This window comes from Melanerpes formicivorus, unplaced genomic scaffold (genome assembly GCF_026170545.1).
Source record: "Melanerpes formicivorus ecotype bairdi unplaced genomic scaffold, bMelFor1.0.p_v2 SCAF_70, whole genome shotgun sequence".
NCBI lineage: Eukaryota > Metazoa > Chordata > Aves > Piciformes > Picidae > Melanerpes > Melanerpes formicivorus.
The window spans coordinates 2,990,959-3,013,058 of record NW_027142422.1 but is presented as its reverse complement, the minus strand read 5'-3'; the positions used below and the strand labels follow the sequence as shown (position 1 = coordinate 3,013,058).

The window sequence follows — 22,100 nt, the reverse complement described above, 5'->3', positions numbered from 1 at the left end:
AGCCTCAGGGGGCCGAGATGGGGACTGCCTCTGTCTGTTTCACATGTGCCCTGGAGCAGCAAAGGAAGGAGGGATTAGCTGTTCAATCCTCTCAGAGGGCCTCTTGCTACAACCTGTTACCTCCCAAGTGCTTTCATGCCGCATGATTATTGCTCTGAAGCCAGAGCCTGTTTATTCGGTTTTAAGGTTTTGCAGCCCACGCCCTAGCATCTGAAAAGGTTTTCTAATGATTCCTGCTCTTTTGAACCCAGCTGTGATGAGTGTTGCAGCAAAAAATATGGTCTGTACTTCAAAAGGATCAATATAATCTGCTCCCAAGTCCCCGTGCTTGCTCTTCATACTCAGCTATGAAACAAATGACTGCGATGAAGAGATCTGGTGACCTGCCAGTATTTCTGGCAAGCAGAACAGCAATAGAAAGCCATAAACCCACAAATGTTTCTACAGGGCACAGTGTAAAAGAGTTGCTACAAACCAACCACAGCTCTGTAACAATCTGCCTAAATAATTATCTGATTATTGTGTGACACTTCTGAATCCAATAATTAGTTCACGAAGCCAACTTATTTAAAATAGTAAATCAGTATTTTTCTCTATAGTTTCTGCTGACCCTGCATCTTCAACCACCCTGGGACTGCCCTGGGTAAGATGGCAGTTTAAGCTTCAGGCTATTATTGCACTCTCCTTTCAGCTGTTTTTAACAATATTATTGTGTTTATTTTCTTTTTCCTCACAACAGCTGGGACTGAACTGTGTCGGAAAAGAAAGATGTGGACAGTCGGTGAACTTCAACCAAAGTAGATGCAAATAGGGTTCTAAAAATAGATTTTGTTCTGTGCTTGGCACTGGCCACATGCTGAAGGAACAGAGGGAGGTTACCTGGCCTCAAGGGGCTTCCACCATGACATCAAACTGTATTGTAAACAGCTTCCAGCACAGCCAGGATGATATGAAGTTAAAAGCCTGAGACAGACACAGTCGTAATTTTGTCTTGACTTTCAACCAGTCTGCCGAACTGTTTGGCTATAAAGAGCACTGCACCAGAAGAGGTGCATATCTGAGAAGATGAGGAGACTGGATTGAATAGCTCCTTGTTCAGCAGATGAAGACATAAGATAGAGCACAGCTCAGAGAAACAGCTATTGATTCTGCTTGTGCTGGGTGTTGATGAGCGCTCAGATCACCTGGGTGGTTTTTGCAACTGTTATCTCCCAATGCACCTGCCCCTGACAGTCATAATCCTGTTAGACAGGTACACATAAGGATCAGTCTGAATCCAGAGCAAAAAGTATTTTGAAGGGTTATTTTTGCTTGACCCAGGAGTGAACTGGAACCATTGTTCTGAAATGGATGGACTTGATCATTTTTTAAAGCCTTTGAGCTCCCTAGATAAAGCCAAAGTAAAAATTCACATAAACAAGGTAAAAGGAGGACTATGTCAGTGAGATTCTACACCAACAGGAAGGATTTGTGCTTTGGTCAAAGTTTGCTGTCACTAATGTTTTACTGGAGTGTCAAGGCTGGAAATGGTGTCTCAGAAATCCTACAGTTTTAATTCTGGGTGAGAAATTTTATGCTGAGCAAGACAACACATCTTAAAACTCAAAATATTAATAGTCCGTTTATTTTAACACAAGACTTTTCTATCATGGAGGTTACAAGAGAGATTGAAACAGACTGGATGAAAATTAAGCATAAGTAACAAAGATCTTTGTGGACACACACCCCTGATGAAAAAGGAGCGGGTCTTTGTACCTGTTAGCACGTCCCACAAGGCAAACTGTAACATCTCTCCATCTCACATGGGCTCTCTCACACACACAAGTTACAGGATATGACATCAAGCCACTGGGCACAAACCTAATTCCAGAGTACACAATGGTTCATACACTGGTGTGGTTTTATGAGCCTTGCCAACACGAGAAGTGGAATCCAGCTCTGTGCCAATAAACTACCAGCCCTGGTAGATGGGAGAGCTTCTGGTTAATCTGTCATCACCACTAGTGTTCCCTTCAGACAACATGCTTATGGCATCATCGGTCTGCTGGCTGTCAGCTGTTGATACCTTCTTTGAGTTGTTGGTGTTGCTTTGGTAGTTCACTGGTGAGGGATAGGCATTGTCGCCCGCAGTGGAGGAGGACATCGACTCCCAGGGTATTTCTCTTTTTCGCCATTTCAGGTCCACTCTCCACCCTGTCCAGCCGTAGAAAGCCAACGTGAAGAGGAAGCCTTGCATCGGATTAAGAACTCCCTAGGAGAGAGAAGGGCAAGAGCAGTTACACCAGCAAGGCTCCGATTTCAACTCCAGCACAGCACTCACAACTTGCCTTTCCCTGAACAACTGCTCTCTCTAAAACACATTATTTGTAATGTAAATAAAAATGTATCCTGCTACCACTGGGAACACAAACAAATCAGAGTGAAACATCACAACCTGGCATTGCGACATGCTGAGGCCATCCCTGTGAAAAGTAATCATTAAAAGGCTTTCTAGCACGAATCTTAGTTGGTCAGTCTCCTAGTGTGATCCTAACTTTCCCCACAACCTCTAGACTGTTATGCTCCAAAAGCAGACACTGTATTTTGCACTAGGAGTAGTCAAATACACGAGAGCAGACACTAGCACACACAGCCAAGTTTTCTGAAATAGAAGGAATTGATCTGTCTGGAATTGTTGTGGGTTCCTGAGACAGTGAAAATCCCCATCAAAGTGGGATGGGAAAACAGGGAGAGACACTGAAAAAAAGGAAATCCCAAGTGATGTCTAAACCAATTGCCTCTATTCCCAGTGCTGTGGGATGCTTGGCAAGGAAATGCCTTCAGTTGTTTCACAGTTCCATCACTCTTATAAAAGTGATTTCTAAGACTGAGCAATGCCATGGCTGACCTTACCATGATAATCCATGTGATCAGTGCAGCACTTCTGATGTTTTTCAGGGGCATTTCATTGATATCTGGCTGCATTTCAAGATAGAACAAAAGGCTCTCGTTGATGATATTGGATGACCAGCTGTTGCAGGAGCAAAGAAGGAGATGACAGTTATATGTGTGTATGTGTATGTAAAGCACGCTTCACCCTCACATTCTAGGAATTAGGATCACTCCTAAGGATCACTCACATCAACCTACTGTCTTTGACTAATTCTTCTTACATGAGATTTCTAGGTTGGAAGGGAATCATTCCTAAGCTTCTGAGATGGGACTGCCTCAGTCTTTCCCTTCAATGACCTCTGAGATATTTTTTTACACCCTAAAGCTTAGATTTCTTAGGAGAACAAACTCCAAACCCAGTGTTGTGATTTTATTTTTCTTTTTAAACCAGGAAAAGGCAGAATGACACAGAATGGAAGCAAGCAGATGTCACCACCGTGTCCTTGAGGAACTGGTTGTTTCTTTCATGCTTGCTCCCAGACCACCAAGCTGGCCACCATTCCTTAGGTTGCAATGTACTTCTGTGGTGTCTCTGGGCTCTTTCTTTCCACAGCCCTGGAAGCCTGGCTAAATCCCTGATCCTCATTATTGCTGCAACTTCCAGGAAGCCATTCTCCTAGATCCTTGACTCCTCCCTCTCACCTTCTGCCCTGCTGGCTAACCCACCCTGCGCCCTCTCCCAAGACAAGGGGAGTTTGTTATTCCCCAAGAAAAGAGAATCATTTCTCTGTAAGCACTGCAGCATGCAGCAGCCAGGAGGAGATGAAAAGGCAGTCTTTCTCATGAGTCACCCTTCGAAAGTGATGTACCATGCCTTAATGTACCCCTATACAAAAGTGTTAGGTAGTTGCAGAGGCTGTTACAGCTTGGCCAAGTCATTTCACTACTCCAGGAACATTTATTCCTCCTCCTGTTGTTTGTGTTAACCATGTAGGTAGTAACCACTTCACCCCAGTGGACTGCTTCTTGCTGGGTCATTGCACAGATCCGTGTAGAGTGGATCACCTCTCCTTCTGACTATTGATTCGTGATAATTGTGAAATTGAAGTGAAATCCATTTTCTGCCACAGCAGGTCCCATTTCAGCTCAGTTTTACTGTATCCAGACAGTACTTCCAGTTCCTGTTACCACTCCAGAATTTTTCACTCTGGATGGTGCTACTGGAGCAGATGCACACAGGTTTGGGGATGAGGTGTGTACTCTCCCTCCTTCTCCACTTCTCTGGTCCGCTTCCTCCTCTCTTCCCTAGCTCTTTCATGTCCTACCTCACCACACTATTTCCATAGAGGAGGATGGAATATAAAAAAAACCAAACCAGATTAAATGATCACACAGATTAATTTCACACACAGTCATAAGGAGATCTGTTTTCTGGCTTATAGTCCTGTGTTTCCACTTGATATCCATGCTTTTTCACACATCTAGGATCTACAGACCACAAGGTGGTTGCATTACATAGTCATAGTCAGGGCCATGAAGACAGTCTTAGAAGCATATTTATTGTAGATTTTCTGTGGTGCAAGAGGCTCTCTTAAGTACAGAAAGCTGTCTGTCAGCCACCAGTGCTAGGGAACTGCTGTTCCAGACAGCTTCAGTCTAAGCCTAATCTTTCTTTTTTTGGCTATTGTTTCTTGGGGTTATTGTTTTCCTGTTGGTTAAACATTTTTATCATTTCCTTGCAGCCTTGTGATGCTACATGAGTGATTCAGCCACTTTGTGATCTAGCTTAGAACTGCTTCTTCCTTAGACACCTTCCTTTCCAAGCACAAAACCAAACAACTGAATCAACCCATCAGACCCTATTCTTATCCCAACCCTCTCCAGATGGGAAAAGGTGTTTTAAAAGGCAGCAATGCACCTCTTACCAAATAACAAATACCAGCATAATTTTGAAGAAGCGAATCTGGATCTCTGTCCCCAGACGTCTTTCATTCTCTGTGTAGATCCCTTGTCTCCCTTTCAGTAAGGAGGCAACTGAAAATATGCAATCATGTTGGTTAGTGTACATGTGTCTTACAGGCACAAGGATCCAGAAGATGCATGCCAGTGAAGAGGTAACAAAGGAACATGTGGATTTGCCTGTGGCAGTAGTTCAGAATCTGGATGGACAATTAGCTATCAAGGAATCTCACATACGGCCTAACACTGAAGAAGAAGTAGTACCTCCATTATGGATTCCTAAAATGAGTGCAAAACCACTGGCTTGTTTTCCTTTTCCCATTCCCACTGAAAATACAAAACAGTATGGCCAACATATTTTCATTCTACAACAAAGAGCGGTGCTCACGATTTGTATACAACGATGATACATTTGTTTAGTGACACGTAGCCCAGATGAGAATACATTCTCTCCACTTATGTACATTATAGTTCATTGTGCCCTTGATACAGCATCAGATACACCTCTACAAATTTGAAGGTGTAGTGTCAGCAAAAATAAAGGTGTGTCACATATGTCCTGAAGGGTCAAACCCCCAAACATGCCCTAGCCCAGGCAATGTGCTAAGCACCTGTGAGCGTGCAAACCTGGACACTTCCTGGGGTCCAGATAAACATGTAGCAGTGTAATTTATAACACAGCTGTGAACTGTGTGTGCCCCTGGCCATGTTTGGAAATGCCCCATCCCATAGGTCCAGCTACCAGGGTTCTGTGTTACCAAAGGGCATTAATTGTCTCAGGACAGTATTTAAACCAGATGAGAAGTCAGGCAACTTGCCTTGCTCTCACCCAGCAAGCAACTGGAGCCAAATGCTGCCAGAGTAGCAGCTGAAGAACCTGCTTTAGCATACCAACAACTTCACCCAGGCCTTGCACTTGGATCAAGGTGGAAGGGAAAGCTCCAAGGGAATTGAATCCCAGAAGAGCCACGGAAAGACTACAGCCTGGCAATGGAGCACACAAGAGAGAGGAACCCCTCAGCACTCTCCAAGCCAAGGGGAAGCTCCAGACCATGAACCAGGCACAAGAAGAGAGAGGCTCCCTAGCCCTCTCCGAGCCAAGGACTGCTCAAATCATAGCCACAGCATCTGGGAAGATAGCAGACAGAGGAGCAAGGCATGAGTCCCTGGCTACTCTGCCATGGAATCCCATTTGTGGGAAACCCACAGCTCCCAGCTCCTGTATTCCTCTTTGAATTGCTGTGTTGGGAATGTTAGATCTGTGCTTGAATAATTTAACTGTCCTCATGTGTGGAATGCAATACCCACAACCAAATAACAGAGCCTGTAAATATCCCCATCCTGTTCAATATCTTTATTGATGATCTGGACAAGGGGATTGAGTCCATCATCAGGAAGTTTGCAGATGGCACTAAGCTGGGGGCAGGTGGGAATTTCAAGATCCCAGTGGAGTTATGTACAACTCCTTTTTGTTTCATGACCTTGGCATCAGGAATGACAAAATTCTGATCTTACTACTCTTTGTCTCCAGAGCTGTAACGAAATTAAATCAACTATGGCATCTCACCAATGTTATATTTAAAACAGAATAGATTATATTCCAAAGTTCAGGCTGGTACCAAAACTACAGTAAAGTATCTGCTGTACACTGCCTCAGATGCTTTAAATCAAGGGTTATCTATAACATAACACCTCTGCCAATCTGCAGTAGAGATTCATAATAGCACAGTTTGAGCATGTCATCAGAGTGTGTCTCTAGGGCAAATCTCCCATCCAGGTGGTATCTTCATTTCAGTAGGCAAGTCCCTCCCACCCTTTGCTGTATCTTTATGATTTATTGAGAAGCTATCCCACATCACTGGGTATGCAGGCATGACTTTTTGAATACCACATATTGATCATACTGGCTGATAGGAACATACCTGCTGATACTGTCCTCCTGAACAGGATTGGGTTGACCATCAGCACTAGCAGGAGTGGGGCATATGTTGTGATGTAATGTGGGACTGCATGCTCCAAGCCATTTTCACAGCTGAGAAAAAATTATTAACAGCTTATATTTGGTGTTGGGTTGATTTTTGTCACCATAGTTAACCGCTCTGGCTATTCTCTGTCCCCTTTAACTTAAAAGAAATGAAGTAAACAAATACTAAACTTTGAATTTAGGCACCTTCACCACCAGTTCACATGGGACACAAAACTGATTTTTTGTATGCACTGTCTGTACATTTTCCTCAAATTTAAAGGAATGAATACAAAGCTAAAACCAGGAGTGGGAGAGCAGTGGCTCATAGGAGAAGCTGCATGAGAGACTGCAGCATGCAGACCGCATTTCTCCTGTGCCTCCTGAAACCCAAGCAGCTATTCCTAGAATACGCTCTGCCTCATGCAGTGGGACAAAAGTGGGACAGGCTTGTCAAAAAAGCCCAACGTTTGGACATCTGTCTCTAAGGATGACTGAAAGACATAGAAATGATCAGAGTATGCTATGATTTTGCAGTCCATTCCCAGAGCCCTCCTCACCTGGAGAGAGAAGGGTAGTAAAGCAGCGCAATCCCCTCCACGCAGAGCATCACTGCGAGGCCCCATGTCATCATGTGATACAGCACAATAGTACTGCAGGCACCAAACAGGACAGGCATAATTAAAGACATTAAACCTCACACTTTCCACACTGCAACATAAAAAAAATGTGACTCTCGCTGAAACAGAGCGCTACAGGTGTGAAATGCTACAGGACAACTCTGATAGTACTTTAAGGTAAACTGCTGCAATCCCTTCAGTAAAAGGATGAGCCAAAGCAGGCTTGCACACAGGAGTCCTGTGTCCTCCAACTAGAGGGGTGTAAAGCTTCTCTCTTACACCCAATCTCCAGAAGGAATCCTTTCTTTCTCTTGCAGAGAGCAAATTGGCCATTAAACCATGTCCCAGACTGCCCATGTCCACATGTTTCTTGAACGCTTCCAGGCACAGTGACTCTCATTGTTTACTCCAATCTCAGAATGATGCCCAAATATGTATATGATTATGATTATGGGTTGTTTTAAGTTAACAGGGACAGGGGAAGGAGGCAGGCCCTCGTTGTTTCAAACTAGAACTATGGGACTTTACAAAAATGAGGTTTGTTCTCCATAGCCTTAACTTAAAAATCCCCACTTTGATACCGTCTGCCAGGTGAACCACATCTCCAAGACCTGATTTCTGAGTATCATCTTGGTACAGTCACATAACTCCGTGTTCAGCAGAGGCAACTGAAAGTCACTTTGCCCTTGTAACAACCAACTTAGAAACAATTTATATTTTCTGTGTTTAGGTTCTTCTGTTACAGGCATTGCAGAAAAACATATAGTGAATACAGATCATTTTGCCTAAAAGCTTCACAAATGCCATCAGAAGCTTAATAATGATGAGACTGCAAAGTGATGAAACAGAAAATCAGGAAAACACCTGGAGAGTGAGCTACATGAACTCCAGCACTTCCCCCTCCCCACTGCTTTTCTTTTCAATAGAACACTTTTTGATGAAAGAGTCTATTTCAGGAATGGATCAGGGACAAAAATAGTATCTTGCTGCAATAAAGCTTATACGGCCTGGCCTGGCCCTACTGTTCCAAAGCTCAAATGAATTCAGTTATGTTTAAATTCCAAACAGAATTTAACAACTTGATACCTGAGCATTGACCTGGCAATTCAAGCACTTAGCATACCACTATCCTTATTGCCTGGTAACTGGATGAACATCAGGTGTTTGCATAAGCTTCACTCATACACTTGGATAGCTGCAGACAAACTTGTACATACACAGTGTTGGAAAGAAAACAAATTCAGAGTGTTAACTCTGGTACCTCAGTCCAGCTGATCTCCTTACCACCAAGTAAGAATCAACAGCATAGCAAAACAACCACCAGAAGCCAGCGCTATATAATAGCTGGATCCACATCTGCAGGGGGAAAAAGCACTAAATGTCACAGCTGCTTCTCAAGTACCACTAGGGACAGAAAAAGGACTCAAACCTTTCGCCTGACAATAAATGTCTGTATTTTCCAGCTGAGATTATTAAGTATGAAATCTTGCTTGACATCACAGGAACAGCACTGCTGTGTCCAGTGGGTCAAGTCATAGGTAAGCTGAACAGCATTTGCTCTCAGAGCTTGTTCTGCTGTTTAGGAAACTTGTCATTTGCCTCTCCAGTCCTAACCCTTAATGTCATGAGTGAAGCCCAGAGACATTTATAGTGAGGGTGTTTTAATTTTAGGTTAAAATCCAAGTAAGTTTTCAGTAGCTGAGGCACAAAAATATAACTGACGTCAGTGATGACCACAGTGTGCTTACGCGCTGTGGGTTCTGTGTGTGATGAGCATTTACTCCATGCACAAGAATCCAATTCAAAGAACAGTTGATAAGAAAAATGGTCTCACTCTCTAGAAAAATTACCCACATGAATTCCCTGAATGGTTTCTTTGACAAAAATCCAAAGGAAACAGGTCCCAGTGTAATTAAATTCCACAGTGTTCATGGCTGATCTTACGTGTTTTCCCCATGAGTCTCTGTAAGTGACATTTCTTTGCTGAGGCTTATGAGTTCCAAATGTCTTCCCCATAGGAGTTGGCTTTTTGTAATAGTCTGGAACTATTTTAATATTCAGATTACCTTCCCTCCAAGACCTCTTTCAGTTCTTATCTGAATATCCTTTATCACAGCTCCCTGGTATCATTTTACAGCTGGAAACCAACATACTTGTTACTGAGCCAAATGTCGGTGAATAGAAAACTACCATTCCTTCCTCCAAAAGGCAATTGAGGCTGGGAAATGCTTCCTTTCTCCATGGGTGTAGACTCTACCTCTAGTCATTTGCAGCACAAATTATTCAACATTTAAGTCAAACACATTTCCCTAGTGCACAGGAGCCAGAAAAGAAAATTCCATTTTTCCTTCAAATGCACTTTTCCCACAGCATTCAGCATGTAACTTCATCTGCACTTTAACTTATTTGCTGCAGCTGAGAAATGCACAATTTACTGTGCATAGAGGCACACATAAACAAACCAATAAACTTGCAGGGTCTTTCCAACCCAAAAATCCAGCACTGACAAGGCTGTCTCAAGAAATAATATGAATCAGATGCACTTAAACCAAAAACTGTCATATGGTGGCTCACTTCTTAGCGAAGTGAGGTATCTTGCTGCAATGCCTGAGAGAGTGTCCCTCTGCAAACCAGAGGGTGTGATTCAAAGGAGGTGCCTGAAGGCCTCACCATTTGGAGTTTGCATTGGCTTGTGGTTAAGTGAAATAAAACAACAGCACCAAAATAAAACAGAATCGGAAACATTTTATTAACTCACAGGAGAATATGTCAGGGGGAGTGAGTGGAAGGAGGGTTATTTTTCATTCCAATATAATTAAATCTAAATCGAGCAAGTGACTCAAACTGCAGAACTTTGCTGGAGCCCAAGAAAGGGACAATAAAATTTGTGGTAAACCACTGCTCTGCTCACTACCTAACCTGAGATCTAAATGAGAAACTGGCAATCTGCATACAGGAACTTTGTTACTGGTTTAAAACACTATAGTTTGTGTTAGGGGCCAGAAAGTTACATTTTAGGCATAGAGAATCATGGGGTTTGAATACGATTCTTGTTACAAGATATTGATGCTGCTGGGTTCCCTTTTGCATCTACTGAGCAAAACTTCAAACCTGTATGATGGAACTGAGAAAAGACAGATGAGTGAGACTGATACTTGCTTCTCTGATGCAATGCTATGATGACTGAGGTTATCACACAGGTATGTAAGGTACAGTGAGCTCGATTTGGCATGTTGGTTTTATTTAAAAACTGCTGGAGCTGAATAATTTTGCTTGCATGCAGCAGATCCTCTTCTGCAGTGCAAACTTTCAACTGTAAAGCTGATATTCTTTTTGCTCAGGCATCCATTCCTTGGGCACCCTGTGTTTCTCCTGAACCTGAGTTGAGTGATGGTCTATGCTATTTGTCACTCTCCATGTATAATTAAAAACATTTTCTTTTTTCTTGTGTAGGAAGCTCAACTTGTATGTCTCTGACAGTACTGTGATTGCAGTATTTGAAACTGAGTTTGAATCGGCACACTTGGAGTGCATTTACATTTTCTTATTCTTGCATTTTCATAGAATCATGGAATTGTTAGGGGTGGAAGGGACCTCAAGGATCATCCAGTTCCAACCCCCCTGCCATGGGCAGGGACACCTCACACTAGATCAGGTTACTCAGAGCCACATCCAGCCTGGCCTTAAAATCTCCAGGGATGAGGCTTCCACCACCTCCCTGGGCAACCTGTGCCAGTGTCTCACCGCCCTCATGGGGAAGAATTTCTTCCTAACATCCAATCTGAATCTACCCATTTCTAGTTTTGTTCCATTTCTATCATTGTTCCAGTCCTATCATTACCTGACAGCCTAAAAAGTCCTTCCCCAGATTTCTTGTAGCCTCTTCAGATACTGGAAGGTCACAGTAAGGTTTCCTCAGAGCCTTCTCTTCTCCAGACTGAACAGCCCCAACTCCCTCAGTCTGTCCTCATAGGACAGCCCTCCAGCCCTCTGATCATCCATTTTACTCCAGAAGATAATTAGACATGGCCAGATGCAGTCATAGAATGCCCATATGAGCAGCAATCTGAGCTATAATCTTAAGTGGCAGGAACAGACCTTCTCCCAGCAGCTTTGCAACTTTCCTGCAGTCCCTCTGTCTAAGACACACACCTTTCACTGTAAAAGCTCCTTTGAGTTTCTTTAGCTTCTGGCTTTAGTCGCTCCCCATTACCACTGCACAGGCTGTACTTTCTGCTGGAATAGTTGGTCAGACACCCTCATGCTACAGGTGTGATGCAGCTGCTGGAGCATTAGCAATGCTGTACCATCAGAAACCAAATTGGGGGTTTCACAGCCCATTCAGGACTGTCTACACCCTTATGCCTCCATATCTGTAGCTTCAATACAGGTATGCTGTCAACTTTGCCAATGCTTCTGAGACAACTGAGTACTGCAAAACCTTGGGAACAGTCTGACCTGGGCTGCCCTGTGTCCTCACGTGCACCATGCGGCATCTATGACCCTGCCCACCCTGATCCAAGCTTTCAGGGAGAGGCATGAATGTACTTGCAGAGGTGTGGCAGAGGCTCTGACTCACAGCTGAATTTCCCTTTGGACAGAGCGATTTGCCTTTCAGACTCCCCATGCAGAGGGAATGTCAGTCAGGAGCAGAAGGAAGGGCAGACCATCTCTGTACCTACCGCACTCCCCACGCAGAAAGCAGAAGGCCACACGTCAGTCCCGTTTGCCACAGAAATGTTAGCTATGAAGCCTGGGAAGCCTAGCCACACACTTGACCTGAAGATCATACCTAAAGAAAAGAAAGAAAAGAAGTATTAATGCTTTGAATCTGCTGGTGTGATTTTAGTCACATGCTTCTGCCCTGCCACATATTTCACATCGCAGCCCAGATTTTGTGCATCCACAGGAGGGCTACAGCACAGCAGGGACAACTGTGCTATTTAAATGTCAGTGTAATCTCTCAGGAACTAGCCCCAAGAGTCTGAAGCTGCTGGGACTTTGAGTGTTGTGTAGATTAATTTTTCACTTACTCACAGATATTGTCACACACTTCCTTAAAATTATGTGGCCAGCATTTAACAGATTGGCATAACCCAGTAGTGCACTACTTACAATTTTACCATGACATATTCATATGGTAATGTACATTTCTCTATAATCCCTAATCACACACACACAAAAAGTTATTTCCCACTTTTTGCTGTCTTCACTTTCACAAGAAGCTCTTTTCCTCTCTGGCATTGGAATAAGGTGAGGACAAGAACTATTTCTGTAAATGAACTTCCAATTTGTTAGTGAGATTTTCTGGGTTTGCTTGAAAAAGGCATTAAAGCACCAACAGGTAGCAGAACAAAATCAGCAGGTTTCCAACCAAGAGAGAATGGTTCCCCACTCACCAAAGTGAGCCTAATTCAAAGACAGTGATGAATTGACAGCGAAAGAGAGGAAAAGAGCTTTATCTATTGCTGACTTGAAGACATTTTGCAGGTGAATGAGCACACATTCTTTTCCTGTATGTATCTTTATTTCCACTTGTGTAATTCCTTTTAATATTGGTACTTATTATGCATCATGAGAGAACCTGGCTAGGTACGAAAGGGAAGAAGACTTGAAATCCTACTCCCTTCCCAAACAGTGAGAGAAACTTACCAAACAGCACTTCTTCTGTTCTCTGCGGGAAAATATGTTAGTGTAGAAACAAACTCATCCTGTATTTTCACAAAACATATGATGGTAATTTATACCCAATTTGGCAGTAAATGCCATAGACCAATGGGACAGATTTACACACAGTTTCAATTTGACTCATGCATTCTGGTTTATTCTCTTTTTCATTCCTCCAGCCTATCAGCCAGGGGCCGGCAGCAGGCTGACATTGATAAGGGAGGTTCACTTGCATTTCAAAAGCCTGTATCCAGCATGATCTATGTACAGCTGTAATTCAAAATCATTTGCTGTCAATGTGATGTGCCCAGAGAAATGGCTGGTACACAAACAAGATGGCAAACTTGGTCTGAGAGGACTTAAAGGCATGAAGGAGGTGTTTTTCAAATGTGGTCTTAAGGATCAGCTAACTGTTTAATGTCAGCTTTAGCTTTAAATGTGCTGCCTTGCCTTCACCTTTATGCCTTACTTTAGGAACCAGTCAGTGTTCTGGATCTTAATTTGTTTTAAAGCAGAGCTTTTGGTCTCTATTTGGCAAGAGCTTTTACTTGTAAAATATAACTATTTTGTTCCCCAAAGGCCCATCATTTTCTGATCTCACTTAGCCCAAATCTTCCTGTGAATGCATGCATTGTGTTTCCCTTAGAAATCTCTGTTGTACACTCACCAGCTTTATTTAGCTATGGTACCTTAGAGAACGAGAGCCCGCTGCAGCAGTAGTGCAGGACTTGAAGCTGGTGCTTACCTAAACCACCAAGAATGTCACAGATGGAGATAAGGAGAAGGATGGTGGAAGAGGAGGAGGCTTTGGGCATCTTCCGTGGGCTCTGTCCCTTCTTCGGCAAGAGCTGCAGGACGGTCAGAAGCAGGCTGACGGAGGCGCTGCCAATGCAAACTCCACAGAAGACTTCAGGCTGGAAGTTCATCACTAGCTCAGTAGCTGCATCCCGGTTTGGGCAGCAGTAGGTTTCCAACCTGGGAGAAGCCATGAAGCGTCCGGCTGGTGGAGGGGGCCCACGAGCAGAAGAAAATGCAGTTGCTTCCCCAAGGCAGCATTCACTTTTTCTTCACCCTTCCCATTAGTCCGCAGCGCTGAGAATCACGCGATTGATGGATCATGTGCTGCTGCTGCTAGAAGTAAATCCCCTAGAGCTGCCTTTCTCAGCCTCTCCTAGCAAGCAGATCAGATCCGAACAAGAAAACACAGTGTAATCTGAAACAGGCCCTGTGCTTGCTCAGAGCCATTGGCAGCAGTTCACTCACATATTTCTGCCTGCACAGCATGTCACACAGGAAGATTTAAACTCATCAGAAGACGGTTTAAAACAAGTAAGGGTGCAGATACCAAAGCAGAACCATTACATGTTAATTGTATTTCTCTTTAACTTTGTCCCACCCAGCACCCTTTGATTTGTGCAAATTAATTGAAAAGATGAGTCCAGACACAAGCAGTTTCGGCCTTTACAGGGAGGGGCAGGGCTGTAAATCCACACCCTAACCCAAATCTCAGATTTCACAGAATTACAGAATGCCCCGTTGGAAGGGACCCCAAGAATCATCTGATCCAACCTTCCTAGGTGATAGGGTACTTTAAATGAGATGGCCCAACAGAATTTTAGTGATCCAACCCACCCAGCCCTGTAATCAACATTAGAAACACAGTATCCTATCACTGTAGAAACACATTACATTTAGGAAGACAATATTGACCTCATCCTATTAAAATTGTGATCACAAAAAGTCTTTTCTTTATCCTGCACAGTTTGTAGCAGATCAGTTTAACATCGACATTCCAGGACATTTGATTTCTCAAGAATTTGTTGGTTATTACTATTTTTATGTTGTAAGGGTTTCATAGAAAACAGGAATCTGGTCTGTAAGATTTGTTTGTGCTTTATTAGCTAGATGGGTCCTTAGGTCAGGGGTCCTAGTAGGCACAGCAACAAATATTCACAGTCATGAATATAAAAAGTAACTTTCCCCTCTCAGATGAGTTTCAAACGTCCCCTGTCAGCCCTCAGCCTTCCAGAGAACTTGTTTGTAGGCACATGTTCAGGAAATGCAGGAGGGAGCCGTCACCAGCAAGCTTAAAGTGAACTGGATGTTAAACAACACAGTCATGGAGTTCATAATTAGTCCTTTAAGAGCAAATGAGTTAACCTTTTACTTATTTTTTGCAAAGTCCCAGCTTATTTTTTTTCACAGACATTATGAAGGCATGATGAATGACAGAGGGGTGCTCTCTGTGCAGGGGTTATAAACCAGTGGCTTCAAGCCAGTGTGTTTGCCCTCAGCAGAGAACATAGATGCATGCTAGTCCTGAGTAAAGCAATAGCTGCTGAGTTCTTCATTGCGGTGAGCTGAGTAGACTCCAGTGACTCCAGTGGGAACTTTGGTATGCACATCATCAAAGACCCTGAAATCCAGGTGGCTGAGTTTGAAGCTGAATGTTTTTGCTGGATATTTTTGCCACTTTACAGCATAAAGAGATTTTCCTGCTCCATGGATGAGGGCAGGTGAGTGACCTGAATGTCGCAATCCTATGTTTTGTTACTGCCGTGCAAACAAAACCACGTTGGGCACAGTAAAGTTGCAAACCAGATTGCCCCACTCCAGAAATAGAAACTTCTGTTGAGTTAAAGGAGAATATGGATACTCTGTTGTCAATACAAGGCTGAGACTCCTCAGACATCACTCCACCTCCACTAGAGAAGAGGTGCGGGGCATTGCTACCTTTCTGTAAAGATACTGCTTTGCAATCTACCTGGATACAGCAATTCCAGAGAGATGTTATGATTTTAAAAGCCATCATATACCACATATGCAATGCAAATACGTGTACATTAAAATAAATTAAGTTTGATCTCATTTGAAGGCAAATTTATATTGCCTGGTATGCAGTTACAACAGCAAAACTTTTGGATTATTAGACAGAAAGATAAACTGTTGAATAGAAGCCTTGACTTTCCACTATCAGCTTCTGAAATTGTGCCCCTCATTGTTTCTGTCACAGCTTTCCTTCCCTCAAAAATCTGAAAAGCAAGCCAAGTTGTTCTCCTGATTGTTTTGGCTCACAGACAGGAATATTTGGTGTGTTTTGCTTATTTTCCTTATCATCTGTTTTCATTGATCCTGACTGTGATCTTGCAGTTTGCCCACGTGGATTCACCATTTCATTATTTGAATTTCTTCCTCTCTTCTGTTCAGCCACTTTGAAACTGCTTCCATTCCTCAGTTGTAGTCTCATACTCTGGAGGTTAATTTCTAAATCTTCCTCTTCTTTTCTCTCCACAGTTTTGCCAGCTGTAGACCCTGGTTTTATTGCTTTACTTCTCCAAGGGGAGGATTGCTTTTTAACCTTCTCTCCTGGGTTCCTTCCTTTCTACTCTCTCAGGTTTTGATTACACAATTACTTACAAAAGAAGTGAGTGATTTTTACTGGAAGCAAAGCATACCTAACAGAAAAAGAAAATAAAGTGACTCATGAATGACTGAATACTGCCATGATACAAGTAGATGTGTCTTTATATGTAGACATTTGAGGCTGAATGGGAAGATGTATCTGTCAAACTAATGACCCATCCAATATCTTAGCTGGTAAGATCTAACTTAGTCTCTGTCCCTCGTTACTGGGCTTGAAGTATAAGAAGTCAGAACAGTCAAAGAAATTCAAAGCTGGTTGGGCAGTCTTATACCTGACATTAATTTAGCTTCTCATGATTATGAAAATAAGAGGATAAAAGCTGGGGACAAAGGAAAATGAAAGAGAAAGTAATGAAAGGAAGTATAAGAAGAGTTATTTTGCCTTGTCAAGGAACATTATTCAATGTGGACAAAAACTTAAATTGGTCTACAAGTGCTAATACCCTTCCCTCTGAAATTCTGGACACAAGTTCCCACAGTGGTACAAACCAGTCCCACAAATCTGGTATGTCTCATTTCTGCTTCAAAGTAGGATCTCAGTTAAGCAAATGGTGTAGCTTGGAGACAACCACATACAAAGAATAGTAACACACTCCCTCCCCCCCTGCACTGCAAACACCAATCAAACTCAGTGGAAGTACAACACTGCACAACACTGAACACCTCAGTCTTAATTTTGTTCATGTGCAACAGTGTGCTCAAGAATGAGTAAAATACTGTGCTTCTTGCACCTGGGACATAATGCTTCAGTCCAGTCCATGTCCTTCATCAAGATGAAACAGTGGCTTGCCCGCTTCAGTGGGAAAGTAACAGGTTTAGGAAAAATATGCCAGGCATGCATTTCTGCTCCTAAGGAGTGTGCTACAGCTTGTGCTTGAGTGTGCAGTTGAAGCTACTTTAAACACTGTTTTAATTAAATCTGGGAGTGCAACATTGTTTTACAAAGGAAAGGGAAATTAATGGATATAGAAACAGAGGAGAATTTATTTTTGTTTATGTGTACACTTCAGTGCATCACTGCCTGAATTTACAGCTCCCAATGAAGATCTTAGCTACCTTACAAACATAACAGCCATGATTTGTCAATGGTTCACAATCTCACAGTCTTTTACACAACACCTGATAGAACATATCCCAAACCAAAGCTGGGTCTGTCATCAAGCTAAACAGATGCAATAAAACCAGTTATGAGCTCCCCAACAGATCCTCCAATATGTTCTTTAAGGCCTTAACATATAGTTCATATGATTAGCATTTTGTTCACACAGACCTCCTGCAGCTAGATTTGCTTTGGAAGAAGTTCTAAGATATATACTTTTTAGAGTTAATTTTACATTGGCATTTCACTTAATGCACAACTGAAATGGATGGAGACAATCCTGTCCCCTTATTTCTGTTTCCACATTTCTGTAACCTTAGGCAGGGATATTGGAAGAATGGTGATATGCAGAGTGTAACATCTGTCACGATTAGAGCAGTTATGGACTGCACTGAAAACAACCAGAAGGAATACAGAAGTGCTGCTTCTCTTCCTTCTGTGATTTGCATATAATTATAGAGTTGTAAATTATTGCATTTAAGGACAAGAATGAATGTATCTTCTTTGCATAGAAAATAATAATGTTCGAGTTCTTTTTGTTTTCTTCAAGGCTGCGAGCATGAATACATGAAATGAGTGTGCATTTCAACAGCTCAATAATTGTGTGTACTTCACTGATGCAATCCTGATATGCATATTTTATTGTACTATAGATCCTCTCCAGGGGAATGTTACAACTACCTGAAGGGTGGTTGTAGCCAGGAGGGGGTTGGTCTCGTCTCTCAAGCAACCAGCACCAGAACAAGAGGACACAGTCTCAAGCTGTGCCAGGGGAGGTTTAGGCTCAAGGTGAGGAGAAAGTTCTTCATTGAGAGTCATTCACCATTGGAATGTGCTGCCCAGGGAGGTGGTGGAATCGCCATCCCTGGAGGGGTTCAAGAGGGGATTGGATGTGGCACTTGGTGCCATGGTCTAGTCATGAGGTCTGTGGTGATGGGTTGGACTTCTGTTCTTCAGAAGAGGACTTTGCATTCCAGTGTGGACAAAGTGAGGAGACTAATCCCTCAGCACCCAAAGTATTTTACTAGATACACCCTTCAAGAGAGCAATACAGCTACACCATACATTCATATAATAGCTTAGCTATGTCAACTACTGCCATTAGTCAACTTCCTGGGAGCATAACTCCAAGAAACTAGCTGACCCTAAAACTGCTTCAGAAAATACAGTGCTCTGACAGAAATCTTCTGCATACTCTTAATACTCCATAATTCAGACTTTAACAAGAAATTAACCTTTGGGGTTGTAATAGGATCTGTTATCAAAGAAGATGGGTAATAACCCCCCACTGAAGCTGTTTCCTCAGGATGTTACTAACAATGCCCCACTGACATGAGTATGCTTCACACAAAATTCAGGCTAACAAAGCAGTACCTCCCACGACCTCATCCTTTCTAAGTCAAACACAAGCCAGGAAAAGCTAATCTGAATGTTGGCACTTTTTCCTCATTTGTATGACTTGGCAGGATTCCCTTAAGTGTTCTGTCAACTGTTAACTGTTTTGCCTTGGTCTCATGAGAGTGGGGACCACATCTGCCCCTTTATATTAAAGGGTGTAGCAGTCTATGGGGAGGTGGCATGCACAGAAAGAGCTGCCCCCTTGGACTCCTGGCATGATCAAACCAGCCCTACATCAGGCCTAATATCACCACATTCGTGTAATACCACAGGTCTGGCACTGCTGGCCATAGCCTCTTGTGCATACCTGGTTCAGGGCAGCCCTCTGTAGCACTGGAGAAAAGAAATAAAACCATGTACTTCATGCTGCATGCATGTTTAGATGGGCTCTCGCAAGATGCTGCATCCTGTGACCTCCCCTGGACATGGTTAGTGTTCTGTGCAACCAAGCTGAGAGTAGAAAGGTCATTTGTAATGAAGGAATTGTGTCTATTTATAGAATGCACTGAGAGATTTATTTACACATTGCTGATAGGTAGAAAAAGGAAGCTCTGTCTGAGGCTGGCAGGCAAATGAAAACAAAGTCCAAGTGAAAAATACCAGATTACAAGGCTTTTGTCTGCTCTCTGGTCTCTTGTTATTTATCTACCCTTTAAAAAGCCCTCATGGCATTCTCTGCAAAAAGAGCATTTGAAATTCCTCTCTTGGTATTCTCCCTGATCACCCCTGCTGCAGTGATCATCTTCATCAAGCACAGAATTTTGATGTAACATGCTGTGATGGCAGAGTGTAAATGCACTAAAGACTGCTTGTTAGCTTCTGAGGTTATGTCCCTCATGTAATGAAACCAGGCTTCATGACTGCTTTTTGGCACGCAAGGTAACGTGGCACAGCACTGTTTGTATAAAGAATGCTACCATGTAATGTGTCTCTTCAAAGAAGATGGACAATGAAAAACACTCCCCAATGTACCATGATAGGAAACGAAGCAGCAAGAATGGTACAAATGATGCTTCACTAAAATGATGGATGGAACTTCACAATGCTGAAAAAATCTCAGGTTAATGAAATTGCAACACACAAACATATGACCAAATATATCTCTATATTGTACATATATACAACATATACTGCTGAATTCTATTCCATAACCAAATAAAGGGTGGCTTCATCCATACTGCCTCGTGGTAACAGCCACTGGCCCATGCTGTCCCCAAACCTGTGTCCAAGCATTGCCTAGTTAGCCTCCTGACAATGAAACAGTATGGACTGGCATGTACCAGAGCTTCAACCTGTGTGCTCTTACTCTGCTTTTTGGTTCTTTATAAAGTGGTAGTCTGAGATGTCATAACATGGTTTGAGAAAGGGCTCTAATGGAGACACTGGAAAAGGAACAAGTACACAGATACCAGGGGACTGTAGCCCAAGGCATGACTTAGCTTGTGCCTGAATTTGACTACCAGCTGAAAACTCCATTCCCAGGGGAAGATGTTTACCTTCTCTTGTTATGTTGTCTCTTGATTCTGCAGTCACATGAGGAGTTGCTATTGCTCTTTCCTTTGACTTTCAATCTTGCTATCATGCAAAATCATTGAAGTTATAAATCCTTAAGGGGCTTATGGATCACAGGAGTCTGTGCTGGACTAATTACCTCTTTCTCTGTCTACAGGTCTAACAGGTCTCAAGCAAATCATGGTCTTTTTTCTGCTGGTATCACTCAATGCTGCAGTTTGCTCTGCAGTGCATACTTCCACGCTCAGAAAATTGCTCTGTGATACAAAGCTTATGTGATGTTGTGAGGATAACTAAGAATTGAACAAAGTTGGGGTTAGAAATACCAGAGTATCATATTAAATGCTGTTCTTGCACAAATGTCACCTTTATAAAGCATCCTAGATAAAGAACACAGAAGTTACTTTTCCTTTTATCTTTTTTTTTTTCCCCATAAAGAACTGAAAAGGTCAATGTGTATTTTAGTTTTTATCTGATAGATGGAGAACATCTAAGGGCTTCTCCAGCACTAATTGTGTGTTGATGAAGCCTTATTTGCACTGCAGGAGAAACAAAACACACTTGAGAAAGGTTTGAAGGTTTTTAAAGTGCCTAAATGACACAGGCGAGGTCCTGCTGGAGTTTTCCAGCACGGTATTTTTCCTTTTGGGACAGTGGATAATTTGTTGAAATCAAAGTGTTTTGCAGAAGAGCATGATTATACTGAATCCATCAGAATATACATGGCAGGTTTCCAAAGGAAACCCTCTTGGTTCCCAGCTATGCCAGGATGTCTGTCTTTGGACTGCTACCCAACCTGTTTCTCCAGGTTCTCAGGACTTTCAGACTCCACAATAAATTCTCAGCAGCTTGCCAAATCTTGAATTACTCAATCAAAAAATCCATCCACTTCTGCTACAGGAACTTCTTAACACTACTTCAGTTGTTTTGGTCTTTCAAAGACACCAGAGTTTCAAACAGGAAGGAGCTGGAAACCACAGTACAGCTAGAAAGCTACAACTTAATCACTATTACTGAAAGGTGAATTGAATGACCAAAGGGCTGTAATCAATGGCTCCCTCCTAGTCTTTTCTCTAGGCTCCCTTCAAGTACTGGAAGGCTACTATACTGTCTCCTCAGAAATTTCCCTAAGCAAACACCCCCAGCTCTCTCAGTCTGTTCTCATAGCTGATGTGCTGCAGCCCACAACATTCTTTTCTCTTAACTGGAGTGATACGGGATTGATGGACTGTTCAATTGATAAGGAATTGGCTATATAAGCACATACAAAGAATTACAGGCAATGACTTATGTCCAAGTGGAAACCAGTATTGAGTGGAGTACTGCATCCAGCTCTGGAGTCCTCAGGACAAGACAGACATGCACCTGTTGGCACAGATTCAGAGGAGGGCCATGAAAATCATCAGAGGGCTATAACACTTCTCCTGTGAAGAACAGTGGAGAAAGTTGAGGTTGTTCAGCCTGGAGAAAAGAAGGCTCCATGAACATCTTACTGCAATCTGTCAATCTTTAAAGGCATATAAGAAAGATGGAGAGAGGCTTGTAGTGACAGGGCAAGGGGCAATGGTTTTAAATTGAAAGGGGCTAG

At 42.7% G+C, this 22,100-nt stretch overlaps 1 protein-coding gene across 1 annotated transcript; it reads right to left on the bottom strand.

Annotated features, from left to right (window-relative positions):
* Window positions 1-1,608: 1,608 nt before the first annotated feature.
* GPR143 (G protein-coupled receptor 143) lies at window positions 1,609-14,470 on the bottom strand. The gene is made up of 8 exons (XM_068163171.1): window positions 13,826-14,470; window positions 12,096-12,205; window positions 8,675-8,769; window positions 7,354-7,446; window positions 6,753-6,862; window positions 4,797-4,905; window positions 2,893-3,010; window positions 1,609-2,251 (listed from the first exon to the last, which is right to left on the bottom strand). The coding sequence occupies exons 1-8, from the start codon at window positions 14,067-14,069 to the stop codon at window positions 1,952-1,954; spliced, it is 1,179 nt and encodes a 392-aa protein (XP_068019272.1). The 5' UTR covers window positions 14,070-14,470; the 3' UTR covers window positions 1,609-1,951.
* Between the last annotated feature and the right edge of the window lie 7,630 nt (window positions 14,471-22,100).